This window comes from Gouania willdenowi, chromosome 22 (assembly GCF_900634775.1).
Source record: "Gouania willdenowi chromosome 22, fGouWil2.1, whole genome shotgun sequence".
NCBI classification, from domain to species: Eukaryota; Metazoa; Chordata; class Actinopteri; order Blenniiformes; family Gobiesocidae; genus Gouania; species Gouania willdenowi.
In genome coordinates this window covers 17,358,615-17,376,506 of record NC_041065.1, presented here as the reverse complement: position 1 = coordinate 17,376,506, position 17,892 = coordinate 17,358,615, and the positions used below count along the sequence as shown (strand labels likewise).

The 17,892-nt window shown below is 38.0% G+C and overlaps 1 protein-coding gene across 3 annotated transcripts in view; it reads right to left on the bottom strand.

The window, feature by feature from the left end:
* Window positions 1–2,386: 2,386 nt before the first annotated feature.
* The window catches only part of slc4a11 (solute carrier family 4 member 11), a 137,441-nt gene continuing 121,935 nt past the window's right edge, over window positions 2,387–17,892 (bottom strand). For all 3 annotated transcript variants that reach the window (XM_028437333.1, XM_028437331.1, XM_028437334.1), the window contains 5 exons: window positions 15,561–15,726; window positions 14,262–14,435; window positions 10,123–10,318; window positions 8,343–8,512; window positions 2,387–5,880 (listed from right to left, as the gene is read on the bottom strand). In XM_028437333.1, coding sequence (XP_028293134.1) covers window positions 5,814–5,880; window positions 8,343–8,512; window positions 10,123–10,318; window positions 14,262–14,435; window positions 15,561–15,726 — 773 coding nt within the window. In that variant the 3' untranslated portion in view covers window positions 2,387–5,813. The remainder of the gene's footprint in view (window positions 5,881–8,342; window positions 8,513–10,122; window positions 10,319–14,261; window positions 14,436–15,560; window positions 15,727–17,892) is intronic.

Sequence of the window (17,892 nt, the reverse complement as noted above, 5' to 3'; positions counted from 1 at the left end):
AATCTTAGGAAAAATTGACATTTTAAAGCTGAAAATAACATAACTTAACTATAAGCAACACTTCTAAATCAGTTACTAATCTGTATAAATCCAAGACTGATTTCATCAAGAGATCACTCCACACAGTAGCTGCTCTGTCATTTTTTCCTATATAATTGATTGTTTGCATCATCTTTTTTTTTTTAAAAAAATCAATATTTGTGTTTCAAAACAATGAGGTATAAATATTGAATTTAACACACATATAATGATCACACAGTTGCACTTTTAATTAAGACACGTATTGATTGACTTCACTGTAATATTTCAGATGATCATTAGGGTGCGTTAAAGACTCTTGCTTACAGAGGTTTATCATTACATAAAGGTAAATATGACCTCAGAGATGTTTGCTGTGCAAAAAGCCGTGAAGGGAATTTTAATTGGAGTTAAACGGTGAATTTATTCTAATGTTGGTTTAAGATCATGCGGCTCCCTGTGTAAAGTGTAAACAGCTTTTTTAAAGGTTGTGCAAGAGAATGAGATGAATAAATATTCATATTTTGAATATTGAAGGGTAGGATTTATATGCTTTTGTTTTGGCCTGAACATTTTTCTGTTGTTTGATGAGGATACATTGTTATGCATGTATAAATGCACTTATTTGTGATAGACAAATTCTTGTGAAGGTAATAATGCACTTTTTTTTTTATACGTTTTGCAATAATAAATTATAGAGAACATCAACTCAATTGAAGAGCACATAATCAATCCATCACTTTTAAGTGCATAGTACTTATTTACGTTTCATTATTTCAGAGGGATGAACTAATAAGGTGCGAAGGAATGAGTCCCGGATGTGAGAAAATAATAGGAATTTTCAGGGACGATTTGACTAACGTCCTGGTGAAAGCTGGACAAATTCAGACATCCTCTCTAAGGCTCACCCAGCCAGGAGTGATGTGTCCCTGCATGTGCAGACAACCATCTGTGCCCCTCGTCTAATCATCCTCCAAAAATTCTTAACGACTTCCAGGATGTTCGTGGTGACTCTTCGTCTCTGCTGCTCGCACATTCCCAAAGACTCCCAGGACCTGATGTAATGAACATCCTGTGAAACTGCAACAGGATCACTTTAGCATCCTCTGTTCTGTTTTCCCAGTGGATCCAGCAACACCACTTGCTTCAGGAGCTGGGAGCTTCAGCTGTCTTCTTTGGTCCCCGACAAGCTTATGGTTCTTTACGGTACAGACTGGGTTCCCAAACTGGGGTTGTATGCAAATTGTCATTGGGGGTACGTTAAAAAAATGTTTAAAACAGCATGACATTAGAAACTAGAAAATAACTCGGAGAGCGCAGACCTCCGCCAAGCAGCTCAAGCTCAGCTAACGCCCTCCGGTCACGGTAACATGGTAAACTCAGGATTACCACGACTACCTGTCAACATTGAGCTGTGTTACCAGGACTATCTGTCAACATTGAGCTGTGATACCATGACTACCTGAGCTGTGTTTCCTTGACTACCGGTCAAACATTTAGCTGTTGACTCTGAGAGAACCGTCATCATCAACAAGAAGTTCCACAGTGTGGAGGGGAAAATGAACGGTATATATATATATATATATATATATATATATGTTTTTTTTTTTTTTTTCACCAAAATTTACTCACCTGTTCCTTGTCCTATTTATCAATTTTCCTGAAAATTTCATCCAAAACCACTAGCACTAGCAAAGTGTGCGTGATGCCCTCTGCCACCATGTACTTGCGTGAAAGTGATGTTTTTAGCTTTGACAAACATGAAAACAAAATACAGAAAAAGACTCAGACTCTCTCAAATTTCACCAAACGTTGCAGAGTTATGTGCTTCCCCTACCTCATCCTTCTCATTAAAGTTGTAGCGAGTTGTATTTCAGTTTTATCATGAAGAATATACTGTATGTATTACAGGAATATGTTCAATCAATAAATGTTGGGTAGATTTCTTTTTTTTTCCAAATTAAAAGAGGTCGTTTCTCACTGAAAATGCCAGTAGGCTAATTAAATAAATCGAGTGATAATTCTAAGATGATTTTCTGTGTGCTAACAGATTATTATTCTATTGTATTTTTTCACATATTATTCATCAACAGGGTTGGTAAAATTCAGAGACAAATTCCACTGTAGGCATACAATGTACATGACATCACATTATTATGTTTTTTTACAGTAAGTGTGCAGGAGTAGGGGGTACATGGCTTCAAGTTAACGGTCTAAAGGGGTACTACTGGGAAAAGTTTGAGAACCACTGCTTAGAGGAGCAATCCAGGTCCTCAATTCCCTGCTTCCACACACCTCAGATACTGGAGGACCTGTATTGCACCCACTCTGCACTCCAGTACACATCAAAAACACCAAGCACGACACGTTTGTACATCACTACTACTTTTTATTTGGCAAACAGCTCGAGATAATCTCTCTTTTTCAGTGTACAGTATATATTTATATACTAGAATAAACCAACACATTCTGTTTGATAACCAGTTTTCTCTTCTTTACATATTACAGCTTACAAATATAGCTGATTCTTTGACAAAATTACAGATTCTGTTTGACACCTAAATTATTATGCTATATAAAAACCCACGTCATACATTCATGATTAGAAAAGGCTATATGAAATCAGGAGAATGAAAAAATAAACACCACACGACGGCATTTTTAATCCAATTAGGAGGACGAGGGTGGAGGGCTCACTAACAGAGAAGGTTTGGTCTGAAAGGTTTCCTGCGTTTTTCAAAAAAAAATCATCAGTAAAGAGAAGATATGAAGGACGGACAACAGTACTGTCACATAGGGAGGAGAATAGGGGAGTCTCTGTACCCTGTCCCAAGTTAGATGCTGATATCTGGTCATGGATTACAGTTGAGAGCTGATAAAAAGCTAACCTTTGCTCTGCAAACTCTACATAGCTCTAAAATCTCTCCCTTCGCTCACCAGCTCTGTCTTAAGGCTTAGTCCAAAGATTATGCAAATACCCGAGAGCTTCCCTTTCATGTCCTGCAATCTCAGCACGAGACGTCTGCTTAAATTGGACATCTCCCTCACTGCGGTGAGAGACAGAACTGCACGAGAGAGCTGCCATTTGGATGCTTGGGGAAAGCAACTGAAGCGGAGTGAAAGCATGGCACTGGGAATGCTCTCTTTGACAGGTTGGATTCCCCTCTGCTGTGTGTGTGTGTGTGTGTGTGTGTGAGAGGATGACTGCTGCTGATGCTGCTGGCCTCTGAAACCCAGACCTCACAGTATTGCTGAATGTTAAAACCCTGCTACTAACTTTGCAAACACGTTGCATGTGCGATGGGAGACGCGTTGAGCAAAAACCAGTGCATCAAAAAGTCCTCGTTTGTTTGTGTTGTTTTTTTGTTTTTGTTTTTTTTTTTTTAGCTGCAGATCACAAGATAAACCTCTCAATCATCACAGGACGACATTTGCAAGCACTGACCTAATCACCCTGACGTCTAAATAGAGAACATAACCGTGGTTTCTGCTTTTTTTTGGTGTTTTTTTTTTTCTTTCTTTTTTTTCAATTCTAATACGTTTCCACAAAAAGAAACAATAAAAATCCATTTTATTGAATCCAAAAGCTGTAAAATCTCACATTTGACTCGACGTCTGTCGCCACTTGCAAATGCAGCAGAGCCGTGCTGGAGTAGGAGAGGACTTTGATATGTGAACACAGCAGTGAAGCTACGTGTGAGGCAAACACTCCAAAGTACACACAACAGTAACTGTGTGTGTGTGGGGGGGGGGGGGGGGGGGGGGGGAGGGCAATGGAGTACACCTTTCCTTCCATCTCAGGGTAAACACACAAAATAATCACTTTGCACTCAAAAAGATAAACTTCTCTCATGATAAATAAATATTCCATCTCAATTCCAACTATAATTCTCATATATATTGCCTTTATATATATATATATATATTCTAATATATTCATCGTTTGGATAAGACGTTGCTAGGTTTGGCTTGTGCTGTCATGAATCTAGATCATTATATTCATTACATACCCGTGGAATGTTATACATACTCTTTTAATTCATCTGGTCACTTCAGGTCCACCGTTAAAAACCATGTTTTCTAAAAACTGAGAGACAGATGAAGCACATGTAAGAACTGTGTCCGTGACACACAAACACACAAACACACACTCTTATTTTTTTTTAAAACAGAGACTTTTTTTTTTTTTTTTTTCTGGAATGGCTTACAAACAAAGCATCCATGAGCACAAGTATCCTTCACGGAGGAGGAGGAGGAGGAGGAGGAGGAGGAGGAGGAGGAAAACGATGGGGCAAAGGGTTCAGGAATGATGGGAAGGTTTCCAACACGACACCATGGCACAAAAGGGAAGGGGTTTTACTTTACAGCAGCCTGAGAGCAGCGTCCACACACGCACACCCCGTGCGCAGTGCGTGGAAAAGCCCAAATACGACGGCGCACGGACACAATGTGGGTGCGAAGAGTGGACGGGAGGCTACGTGCTCCACTCGGGGGTTGGGGGATTCAATTTCAGTGGATCGCTTGGGCAAAGAAGGAAAAAATCTGCTTTTATTTTGAAGGTTGGTGCTGTAGAAGTACACATACTGTATGTACCATGTTGGTCGCCATCTTACTAGAAATTAACTGCTGCTTCTGTCCATGTGACTAAACAGGAGCACTGTCACATCCATCCCATTAAAGAACTAATATGTCACATTTAACAACGTGACAGACTTGCAGCAAATGAAAAAAGAAATCTCTAGTAGTTTTATTTATTTGAATAAAGTGACATATTGATTTAATATAGCCAAAAATGGCCTCAAAAGGAGTAGTATTCACTGTGTAACTGCAACCAGATCAAAACATACATACAATTATATAAAGATTAAAGACTAAAAATAATAAATGTATATATATATATTTATGCATACATGTACAGTATGTATAAATAAATATGTTACTATACCCATGCATATCTGACTACTTGACACTTGTTAAGTAGTCAGATATAGATGATTTGTATACCGTCACGCTGCAAGTTTTTAATTTGATTAAATTGGTAAACAGGACCAAATTATTTTTTCATGTGCAGATGTGACATCTGTCCTGTTTATGTACATTAAATGTACAGTAAGTAGCTGGTTGCTATTTGGATATAGTCTCCAGTAAGATGGCCGCCAACGGCAACAGTGTCTTTTTTGTGTCTGTATTGCTTTCATTGTAAAATATCTATTTAATCATTAGTAACTGATAATAAATCAGTTTTACTTCATTTTTTTCTCTCAAATATAACTTTGTACTTTAATAAAAGGCAGTTTGAAGCACACTTGCTACAAATGTGATGGTTTAACTTATATCATGGTCTAGATAGAACATCCTGTGTTTGGCTCAGGGTTGGTTCTTATGGGCTGTTACTGGTTCTGGAGCACAGACCAGTTGAGAAACACTGCTCTAGCTTATACTGTAACTGTGTGGTTGGTGTTGTCACACACTGCAGTGAGGACGCGGTAAAGTGTTCCCTGTGACAAAGCAAAGGTGTGAGAGTAGAACATGAAGGTGTGCGTGGCACCAAGCACGCCAGCAGGGTCAGACGCTGGTGACTTCGGAGTTCTGCTCTTCTTCCCCACAGAGAGAGATGTCACCACTTCCTCCTCCCACCCGTTTCCTGTTCCCAGCGCCTCACCTGTTCACATGTTCGTATCAGATACAAAAATCTAAACAGTCGCCGTTTCTTCTTGTTGCTTTCGTACAGTTTTGCATTGAAAAATAGGATTTTTGTTCATCTTCCTTTCTGTTCCCTGGAGGTCCGTCTGTAGCTACATGTGTTGGGCATCCATGATGTCCAAGTATTTGGCCTCAATGATATGAGGAAGCACGTTGTTCCTAAACACAGAGCAGACGCGCCGTTTAGTTCTTTGATAAGAGGAGAAAAAAAACAACAAAAGAACATCAAGCTGTCAGATGTTATCCAGTCAGATGGATCACCTCCTTCTCAGAGCGATGTGGACCACAGGCTCAGCTATGTGTACACACCAGGGCTGGGCTCCATTACATTTTTCAGTTACAATTATGTTTTCAATTACTCACATTCAATTACAATTTATTTATGATTACAGTGACCAGCACATTTTCCCAATTACAATTAAATTACAATAATTTTTTATCCTCAGAAAGTCAATTACAATTACATTCTCAATTACATTCCACTATATCAGCTGTAAAATGCACTAAAAGCAAATATCTATCACCTAATTTCTTTCCTATCTATTGGTTAAATTATTAGGCATCCTAATCAATGAACATTTAGGTTTTATTATTTTTGGTGTGTGCGTCCGAGCCTTTTTTGTGTCAGTATATCCCTCGATTTATTATTATGTTTTTTTTTTAAATTGCTAACTGCATATGTGTAGTACTGTACATAGAGCTGTAACATGGTTCCCCAGTTTTGCATTAAATTATTATTGATAATTTTCATAGTATTTACATTGACAAAGCCAATTATCTTAACTCAATTACAATTTCATTGTGATTACGACAGCAATAGATTTTTGTAATTACAATTATCATTACGCCATAATTCAAATAATTAGCAATTACGCCATTACAATTATAATTGACGCAGTACGCCATTACAATTATAATTGACGCAGTACGCCATTACAATTATAATTGATGCACAGAGTGACACAGTGTGTGTGTTACCTAAAGTTATCACATCAAGACTAAGAATGAGGAAATAAAGCTCATATATTATTCAATCATTCAGGCCAGAAGACTAATTATCAAAAATACAAAGTCATCTAAAGACGATATTGGCTAGAAGTTAGGGACGTAACGATTCACTCAACTCCCGATACGATTCGATTCACGATACTGGGTTCACGATACGATTCTCTCACAATTTATTTTACAAAATGGGACTGTAGACAAAATTTTTTTGGGGGAAAAAAACTAGAAAATACTGTACTATTTTCCTTTTATTTTTCATTGTCAAAAGAATTCCTTGATAAACTATTCAAAACAATGCAATTTAACTAAAAATAAATCTTGAATGAAATAAATAAAGAAATAATACAAATGAAAATGAAGCCTATTAATTTAAATTCTGGTTCTATAATAAACAATGCAAAACTGCATAATAGTTCTTTTTCTTTTTAAAGTGCAACTTAAAATGTATTTTGTGCCTAAACAATTGGACTTAAAAAAAAAAAAAAAAAAAAAAAACGTGATTGCACTGATTTACGTCATTTGTTTGGACCAGCAGAGGGCGCTGGTAACCCAGTGGTCGGTTGGCATGCAAATATCTTGCAGTGAAGAAGAGAAGCTATGCTAGCAGACAGAGCTAATAGAAAAACGTGACTTTTTATTAACATATTTAAGAGTAGAAGGCGGCCAGAAAGAAAGTATTAGCAGACTCCGCCCACCGCCTACACTGCGATCCAATTTTCAGAAAATCGGTATCAACCGGGATACCTATGAATCGATTTTTAACTCCCTTACGATTAATCGTTACATCCCTCTTTTTTTCTGGTTGATTTAAATAAAATAATTGAAATATATATATATATATATATTTTTTTTTTTTTCTACTTTCAGTGTAAAACAATAATTGGTAAAACGTGTATGGTAAACATTGTTGAACAAAATCATTTTTAATCTACCTACATGTACCAAGGATTAAACACATACTTGGAAAATGTTTGTTTATTGCAGTTTGTATTCTGTTTAGTCAGATTAGCTCCTTTTTTTATTCATCATTTAGGCCCCCTTAGCAATAAAGCAGTGACTTTTATTATATATATATATCCTATTGTATTATGCACAACATACTCCAGCCATCACATTTATATGTTTACTGTCAAATGGGCTCAAACCCATAAATGTAATAAATCCTAGACACTAACAGGTGCCAAAATGAGGATTCTGCAGCGTTGTATACCTTCTAAAAAATGCTCCTTGACTAAAAGTCCTAAACTTGCCCATTTAAAAAAAAAATTGTGAGAAAAAAAAGTGTGTACTCTGTTAACGGTTTTCACACATCTTTGATTTTAGACCGAAGCAGTCAAATATGGAACCTAACGTACACTTAACACTCTTTTTCAAGTCATGTATCATTGGTTTCACATTTGACCACATCTCAAAATATGAGTGTGTTACAGCGTGGTCCTCATAAGTCACATAAACCTGACAATGTCCTCACAAGTGGCAATAAAATCAGACTCAGTATATAATATGTACAAAATGTAAATGTATCAGTGTGTGTGTGTGTGTGTGTGTGCGTATCCAGATGCTGAATGTCACCCTGCCCTAATACACTTGATGAACTACGTTTCCTTGCGTGGTACCTGATGGGGATTAGGAGGATCATGACCAGAGGGAAGATCATCTTCATGTACGGTATGGGGTACATGCCGAACGTGCACAGCACCAGCAGCTGCATCATCTGCAGGAAGGTGAAGTAATGGACTTTCCTCTGGGGCACTTTGCGGATGTAGTGGGTCGGAGGGTAGGACGTCTGCAGGAGGATCAGCGTGGATTAAAACACAATCTGTGTGCTCGTGTCCCCACATCCCAACGTGCACATTTCACAACATTTAACTCGCACTTCATATGTTCCCTCTGTGTGCGGGTGCAGGAACATCTCAGGTCAAACATGCACTAATGCATCTAATCTAAGGTTTGATCAAGTTCACTGATCACATGATACATCTGATTTTCAGCTCTGTGGAAAAACAAATTCAGTAAAACAACCGATGATTATCAACATCAACGGCACCTAAAGCTAGAAATATACACACTTTATTAGATACATCATGCTGTGTTTGTGCATGATTTACACCTTAACAACCTAAAAAAAATTAAATAATTGTATTTATAAATCACTTCATGGTGCGAATCTCAAAAAGCTGCATTAAAATGCTAAAACAAATTCATAAAAAAAGTATATGTTTTTTTATCTTAAAAATAAATAAATCTTCATTAAATAAATGAAAAATCAAGTACTATTTTATTTATATCTTATAAATAAATACAATTTTAATAATTTAAAACTGAAGCTTAGAAATACAGTTTAATAACAAATACAACAACTAGAATAAAGCTTAATATTAAGAAGAGGAGGAAGAAGAAGAAGAAGAGGAGGAAGAGGAAGGAGAAGGAGAAGGAGAAGGAGAAGGAGAAGAAGAAGGAGAAGGAGAAGAAGAAGAAGAAGAAGAAGAAGAAGAAGAAGAAGAAGAAGAAGAAGAAGAAGAAGAAGAAGAAGAAGAAGAAGAAGAAATATGAAAACAATCAAATTAAAATTTCAGTTTAAATATGAGATCTCGACCAAATGAAAATTCAACTGAGTTCAAAATTCTGTTAATAATACAACTTTACTGAATTTTTAAAGGATATTTAAATTAATGCAATTTTTAAAAATATAAATCCCAAAATGTCTGATGAAGTTTCTGAGATCTGACTCGTTTTCTATTTTATTTTGAAGAGCCACTGCTCCGACTACCACAGGTAGGATATTTTAGCAGAGGTGACGTCAACAGGAAACATGTTTGTGTTGTGTCTGTCAAGATGCCTGCATGAAACTGTCACTGTTAAGACCTGACCCTCAGTCATTTCCTCCTACAGCCATTTGGAGGCGCCAGTGCGTGATGCTGGCGAGGAACGATTAGAGAGGAAGGTTAAATCGGACACATGATAAGAGGTCGGTTTTCACTTTGGAAAAGGGAAGGGGCTTTTATTCTGGAGGGATTCACTCTTATCCTTCAAATTACACTGATATCTTCTGAAACAGAGGTTCCTAACGTGTGGTTCGGGACCTTGAAGTGGGTCGAAATCTGCAGTCTGGGGAAATTAAAGATGTATTTTTGGGGGGGGGGGGGTACACTTTTTGCTTAAATCCTGTCAAGTGTGGATTGAAACTATCTTTTCATCAAAAACTGTCAAATGTACACACTGTCCTGTATTTAGGAGAATCTTGGTTAAGATAACTAGTGTTTTGTCATTTCTGTTTGAGGATAATAAAGACCTCTGCTTCAATCAAACAGGTAGGCGCCGACGTGATTATGTTTGCATATTTAACTGGGCTCGGTTCTTCCAACTGTTTGATCTGCAGAGACCTCGCTCCCTCACCTGCTCCTTAAGGAGGAGAGCCATGCGGTCGCACATCTGGTTGCCGTCTATGGATGTTAGAGCGATGTAGAGGAAGAGGCCGTACAGGACGGGCTTGGGGATCCACTGCAGCGGGACGGGCAGCAGCAGCACCGACACGCCGATGAAGATGTTGGCCGCCAGCGACGTCAGCCGGGTCTCTTTCACCTGCACGATGCTGAGGACACACACACGTACAGGACAATACGTAAATATTTACAGATTTTAAAACAAGACGTTGTTTTTTTATTTGACCGAATCTAACGGACGAGCTGCCAAACTTTCAACCAACTCAGAGAACTCTGCACTGGAATTCTCGATATAAACGGCTGGAACCAAAACATTTTGTCGTCCCCGGGGTACGGGCTGAGATTTGTGCCACTAGAAACTGAATTTGAATGGTTGGTATTGCATTTGAAAGGAACAAATTGAAATTGAATTGAATGTTTTGAAACCAAATTAGTAACTTGAAATTGTATTTTTTTATTTCTCCTGTTGAAAGAAATTAATCTGAGCACATGAGAAAACTTCAGACGAGTAGATTTGTAGGTTTGCATGGAAGTTTTCTAATAATGTATTGTTTTCATTTGAAGTGTGGGTTAATGTTCACCTGTGTATGTATGTATATATTTATTTATTTTATTTCATTTATTTATTCAGTTCATTTCCGACATGGTTGCAATCACAGAAATTCATTTTGACATTCAGAGTCATATTTATATGTAGATATGTTTATGTGCATACTGTATATGTCTTTTTTTCTTCTTCCCCTGCTTCCCTCCTGATGGGCCTATGCTGCAATTTATGTTTTTTCTATTTCAATTCAATTCAACTTTATTTATATAGCGCAAATTACAACAAAGTCATCTCAAAGCACTTAAAAAAAATAGAGTCCATAGTGAGAAAGAAAAAACCCAACAAGATCCACATGAACAAGCAATTAGCGACAGTGGGAAGAAACAACTCCCTCTTTTTTATAGGAAGAAATCTATAGGATAATCTTTTATAGGAAGAAATCTATATATATATATATATATATATATATATACATATAGTCACATAAAGGAGTTTATGTAGGTGATTTTTCATGGCCGTGGGCTTCCCGGGGGGCAGGTTTTACAGAGCCTACACTGGGGGGGAATAACAATTTATTATGTTTGATATTTTATTTTATTTTTGAACCTTTATCGCTATGCAGTAAGTCTGTATCATTAGCGTCTAGGTGGGAATGGTGTGTTTTCTGTCAGTGAATGGGTTTATCTGAATACTTTTTGTTTATGGCGCATTCACACCAAACATGTTGAAAGCATCAAAAGCGTTAGATTTACATTCACAATATATGGTGGACGCACTTCTAGGCAGCGTCGGAGGTCCCGCTGTCCGTCCCGCGTGCGTTTTGAAGCTTTTCGCGCGGCGGATGCTTTTGACGTGCGTCCGGCACCTCCAAAGCGGCCGACGCTGGAGTTGGGATTGTTGAACTTTTGGGGCATATCGTGGCGCGTCGACAAATCAGGAGCGTTCCCCAACCGTGACGTATTCAGAATAATGAGAAGAAGAAAAAACACTAATCGGAGGCGGAGACATATGGACAGGGTCTTCTGCTGGAATAGAGCACCAGTAGTTGGTGTCCTGGTAGGAGATGCAAGCGCCAACGCGAGTCAGCAGGTCGTCAAACTGGGCACGGGAGAGACGGAAGTAGCAACATCACAGTGCACACACTGAGTCACACCAAAATACATCTGACTGGCAGCACTGCCTTCTCTACGCAATGTTCCCCACCACTTCACAGTCACTGGGTGAATTATGAATGTACTGTAACTGATCGCCACAATATCATCCATTGTATGAAAGCCACCGCCAACAGAGAAGCACCTCCCCTCGAAGCACGTCCCAAGCATCTTCGACGCTGGTGACAAACGTCTGTATTCAATGAGCACAAGCGTCCAACAACGCGCGATGCACGATTTTGAAGTCCAAGAGGCGTTTGGTGTGAACGCACCATTAGACAGGGAATCCATTAGTCCTGATACACTACAAAGATTCACCTCTTTAGGTTCAGGTTTCACAGTAGCTGGGTACATTCTGAAATGATGTGGTTATTATTTGTGCTTACACGTAGAACACTATTGGTGGCTGATTTTCACCTGAGCAAACATACAGTATTTACATTCTCTGATGTTTTAGAAGGTGTGGATGTTCTCCTACTCTAAAGCCGACTTTTTCCTCCAGGCACATGTTTGGGTGATTTTCTCTTGGCAATAGTGATAGTGTCCCACATTTACTACCCCGTATGTATGAAAAAGTAAGAAATTTCCACGTTATCTTTTTTTTTTTAGTGGAGTAGTTGTAAATAAATATCACAAAGTGGTGATTTCCAAGGGAAATCATATGGAGATAAAATATTTTAGTCATAATTTTTACCCAATCTCCTGCAGCTGTTCATGCATCAAGGACACGATGCCTTCAACAGGGAAGGATCAAATGTCCCAGAAAGGGGTGGACCAAAGACCAAGTTTCCAGGTTCAACAATTTTTTGTTCTTACATTAATTTTTCATTTTTATTGTGTATATGGTATAATATATCAAGTAAAAATCACCCAACGTTAGTGACGAGGTTCATCATTTTACTAATAGTGTTCTTGGGTTAAGATACAATGTGTCATTTATTAGTAACTTTTGATTGGTGGGGTTATGGCGATTTTTAAAAGTGAAAAAAATGTGTTTTAGTGCAAAAAAAGGTTGGAAAAGGTCAGGTATGGCTTTATTTAATAGAAAAGAAAACATTTGGGAATAATGAGATGATCAGTAAGTGAAATAAGTGGAAAGGGGAGTGGTGAGTGAAATACGTGAAAGTAAACTCAGAGCTGAATGTAGACTGAGTCATGGAAACATTTCATCCAACAGTGACATTAACTGAACTTTTGGCCTGATTTGGATTCAATTAAAATAAACAAACGAATAAATAAATGAATGAATGAATAAACTGTTTTCTTTGACTTTTAATAGAATTAAATAAAGTGTATGTTTTTACGTTTTGTCAGCTACAAAAAAAATATGAAGAGCCACTGGGAGCAGAAAGAGTCGACTCTCGTGAAAATGTGAAAGAAGCTTCATTAAGCGTTACACTTTGGTGTTTCCACCGATAAAGAAGATCTCACTCTGACAAAAACAGGTAGTGATAACTTCATCCATCTCTTGATAAGCATCCTAATAGCAGAAAGTAGTGCAAGTAATGTAAACAGCTAATCACAGGCTGAACCAGAGAGGAAGAAGTTAGCGACGTGAGGGAGAGTGTAGCTGATAATCATAATGACATTCTGTAGAATAACAGAACGTTCAGTGCTTTAAAATAGTAACTCTTGTTAGTGCTTGAAAAGCTATCATTTCATTAGGTTTGCAGATGTTTGTACTTTTAGTTTCTAGGTCATTTCATTGGAAAACTTCATATTCCACAGATTGTATTTGTTTTCAGTTTAAATTAAAATAAAATGTCACCTTATCCACCCATCCCTCCATTCTGTTCCTGCTGTGAGATTGTGGCAAAATTGTGTTTTTAAAGTGAGCACCAAGCAATAACCTGAGGTGCTCCCTCTGATTATGAGCCCTGATGTAAACAGCAGTGATTCAGGCTTCAGTCAGTGAGAGGCGGCGGATGTTGTCCTCTTCATTCGGAGGACAACATGTTTTCCTCCACCAAACATTTTTCATGCTTTCAATCTTTTTATTTGAAAATAAAAACATCAATGCTGCAAAGTTCTTGAACTGCGCCAATGGACGATGACACGTTGAATGAGGAAGAAATTTTCAAGGACTGTGCTTTGCTCACTCTTGGACAACTAATTATCTTTTCCAACATTCTTTAATCCTCTATTTACAGCAAAATACAGCTTCAGTAACCCTATACATGCAAAAACTATAATTTAGTACATATCTGCGTGGTCGGGAAGATGACGCTAATCCCCTGGTCCTGTTAAAGCTCCCTCACCGTGAGAAAACGAGTGGTAACACAGTAATCATGCAATCAGCGAGCAGCAGGATACTGTAGCCCTACCGCACACTCCAGTGACGACCTTTAATTGGGCGCCTGATTAGTGGCGCCGGTGTCGGGGTGGGAAACTCACGTCTCGTAGAGGTGGCCCCCCTCCACGCGCTGCTCCACGAACGCCAGCTGGCGCACGTGTAGGGTAGAGTGAGGGAAGGCGGCGTGCATCCAGGGCAACCCCAGCACCGACATGAGGATGTTAATGAGGCCTGAGAGCATCAGGTCCCAGTGATAGGCCGTGCCCTTCAGCAACCTGAGGAGCAACACACACGGATAATCAACAGCGCCGTGCACCAGCCAAAAATAAAGTGCACAGACACACAAAGGGCAGCGTGACCCTGAGGTTGGGGATGGCCTTAAACTAAACATTTTCAGAAAAGAACTGCTTGTACAAAGACTGGTTTTGTCGACAAAAATGAAAGTGTGGACGTTTGTACTTTCAAATGAAGCTGCATTTAACCTCGAAACAAAGTTTAAAACATTTAGATTTTTTTTACACTTAAGCTTAAAGCCACACAGGGCCACAAAAATGTGATGGTCTGATAGTAGGGCCACATTATTAACATTTATGTCAGCATTTAGTATAATGATCAATCTGAGCATTAATACAAGACAGAACTAGAAATTTTGTTGTTGTTTTTAAGCATTTTCTTTTTTCTTTTAGAGTAATTTTAGAATTTAGACAGACCAGTTGTACTTGTCAGTCTATTTTGCTTGAAAATAAAAGAAGAATAAAATAATTGAACAAACCACAATAATAAGCTGTGAGTAGTGATTTTGAGTTGGTTTTTTTTTGTTATTTGATTTACAGACACAAAGGAGTGAAATTAAATCGTAATGGACTGAAGGAGTTTGTGGATCATCGACGGGATTACCATTACAAAACAGTTTTGTTTTCTTCTGGATAGTCGTGTTCTCGTTTTATATTCATTTCATTTGTCAGTAACTTCAGTGACTCTTTACCAATGAAAGAGCCACTTTTGAATTACTTTTAACAACGGTGAAGGTTTTTTTTTTTTTTTTTTGGGTTGTTATGAAAACAATTTATGAAATCACTTTAAAGTCAGGATCAATCATAGCAATTTGTGGCTCGCGGGCCACATGTGACCCTCGGTCTACTGTTACCACCAAAGCAAATACACAAAATGACAGAAAAGCACAAAACAACAAGAGAAATACACAAAAAGACTCCAAAAAAAGCACACTAAAGAGAAGTAAAAGACAACGAAAACACACAAAATGACTGGGAAAGAAAAAAACAATTCATACAAGGACTTAAATTTGCTCTATCTTCAGTGTTCAAAATTCAATAACCACGTTTTCCTGTTACTATACACAGGCTTTAAATGCTGGTTTAGATGAGTTTGTTTGTTTTTACCTGTTCTCTGGTGCGTTAGTGAGCGATACAACAATGTTCTGGTCGATGAAGATGAGGAGGGCGAGGAGGAAGCCGAGGCCCATGGCGCTGACCACGTTCAGTGCCGACAGGCGCTCGAACGGCGCCACGTTGAAGACGGGGCGGTTATGAACTTTAAACACAGGAACTGTGAGCCAAAAAACAAAACAAGTTTCATTTTATCCTGATGTAAACATCAATTACACCTTATTATAGTTATTGATACAGTAAAGCTAGATACACTGCTCATGTTCCATGCTTTCAGAGGTCACGATAATGCCTGGACTACCTCGGACTTTGTGTCTCTGAGGGTTAAAAAGGGAAAAATTGGGCCGTGCACTTTAATTGAAATCCGGTTGAGGGTGTTGGTGCTTTTATATCGACTCTTTGGAGACCAGCTGCTGCCTTGGCAACAATGAATGGAGACTCAAAATGATGCTCAGCAAAGGAGGATAGAAACTAAAAATCCTTCAACGTGTCTAAGCCTGGAAAAAGCAGCGTTAACAGACAGCGAAGGCACAACATAACTGGAGGCAAGAGTGAGTTTAAATCTGTTTTTATGTCACTACAACTTCCAATACTCTATCATTTTGATGGGGTAACTGCATCAAAAGCTATGCCTCGCTGTAAAGCAGCTTTGTCAAGTACAAATGAAACATCACGCTAGATCATCGCCTTTGTTTTGCTCTACTTTAACACTTCCTCCCTCATTAAAAAGCAAAGAACGAACGCTCAGAATATGACCCTGCACATAATTATGAGAAATGTTGGGTGCATCAATGATTGATGTGAATCATTGTGCAAAAAAATTGTTGAATAAGATTCAAAACAAGAGAGTGTGAAAGCACATCCAGCAAATGTTAAAGTTCTGCAATTATAAAGACAAACGAAGCCAACAGAATCCTGTACGTGAAGGTTTCAGGGTCTCAGTGTCAACGCAAGTCATCCATTCACCTGGCGGCTTCGTTCCTGACTACACACGTCAATTTATCCTCGACCAAGACAAAGAACGAGACGATTACTTCAGTTTGAGGGACGCCCCTCTGCCGCCACGGGGATATAGAAGAAGGAACACTTTTTGTCTGAGTAGAAGAAAGAATAGCTAAACAACAAAAAACACCCTTGTGCATTCTGTTACAGCGCTAATTCTGACATTTCACAGATCTCTCATGCATGGCCACTGCTTAAGGTCAACAATGCATCTGTAATAACGAAGGTAGCAGAGACTTTAACAAAGAGCATGAGAAACATTGGAACATAGTTTAGCTCCATGGGATGTATCTATCATCTAGAATCTACTTGTCTAGAATATAAGTATTTATCTATCTAGTATCCACCAATCTGGTAATTACCTATCTAGTACACACATGTATAGCATGTAGTATCAACCCCCCTTCTAGTATTCATTTAATTTAGTGTCTACTTATTTTCTACCTTTCTAGAATCTACTATCTACTTATCTTGTACATAACCATCTAGAGTCTAATATCTACACATACAGTATTTACAAATCTAGCATCTACCTATCTTGTAGATAACTATCTAGAGTCCAGTATCTACATATTTTGTATGTAACTATCTAGAATAAAGTATCTATCAATCTAAAATCTAGTTTCTACCAATGCAGTATCTACTTATCTATGAACTACCATCTAGCTACCTGTTTAAAATTTGGTATCTACCCATTTACAATCTAGTATCTACCTATTTACAATCAAGCATCTACATATCTAGTATCTACCTGTCGAGAATCTAGTTTAACCAATGTAGCATATACATATCTAGAAACTAGTATGTTACCCGTCTATAAGCTAATATCTACCTGTCTTGTGTATAACTACCTAGAATCTAGTATCCACCTATCTAATATCTACCTTTCTAGAATCAAGTTTCAACCAATCTATTATGTACCTATCTAGAAACTAGTATATACCTGCCAATAATCTAGCATCTACCAGTCTAGAATATAGAATATACCTATATTTAATATACTATCATTCTAGTATCAACTTGTCTAGAATCAAGTATTGATCAAGTATTTATTCAGCCATTCTGGTCTGTGCTTAAATAATGACCTGATCAGCAAAAAACATCTCATATTATGATGCCACTGCTAAACTAAGTTGTGTTTTTTTAAATCATGAAATGCCATTTTCGGATCTAAAAAAACAGGGAACTGCAGGTATTTGATGATATACAAATACACAATACCTTAAAATGTAAATCAGGGGTCAGAAATGTAATGCTTAATATGCATTACCGGTAGTTAGCTCCTAATTCAAGCAACGAGCACAATAAAACCTCTTTCTACTCA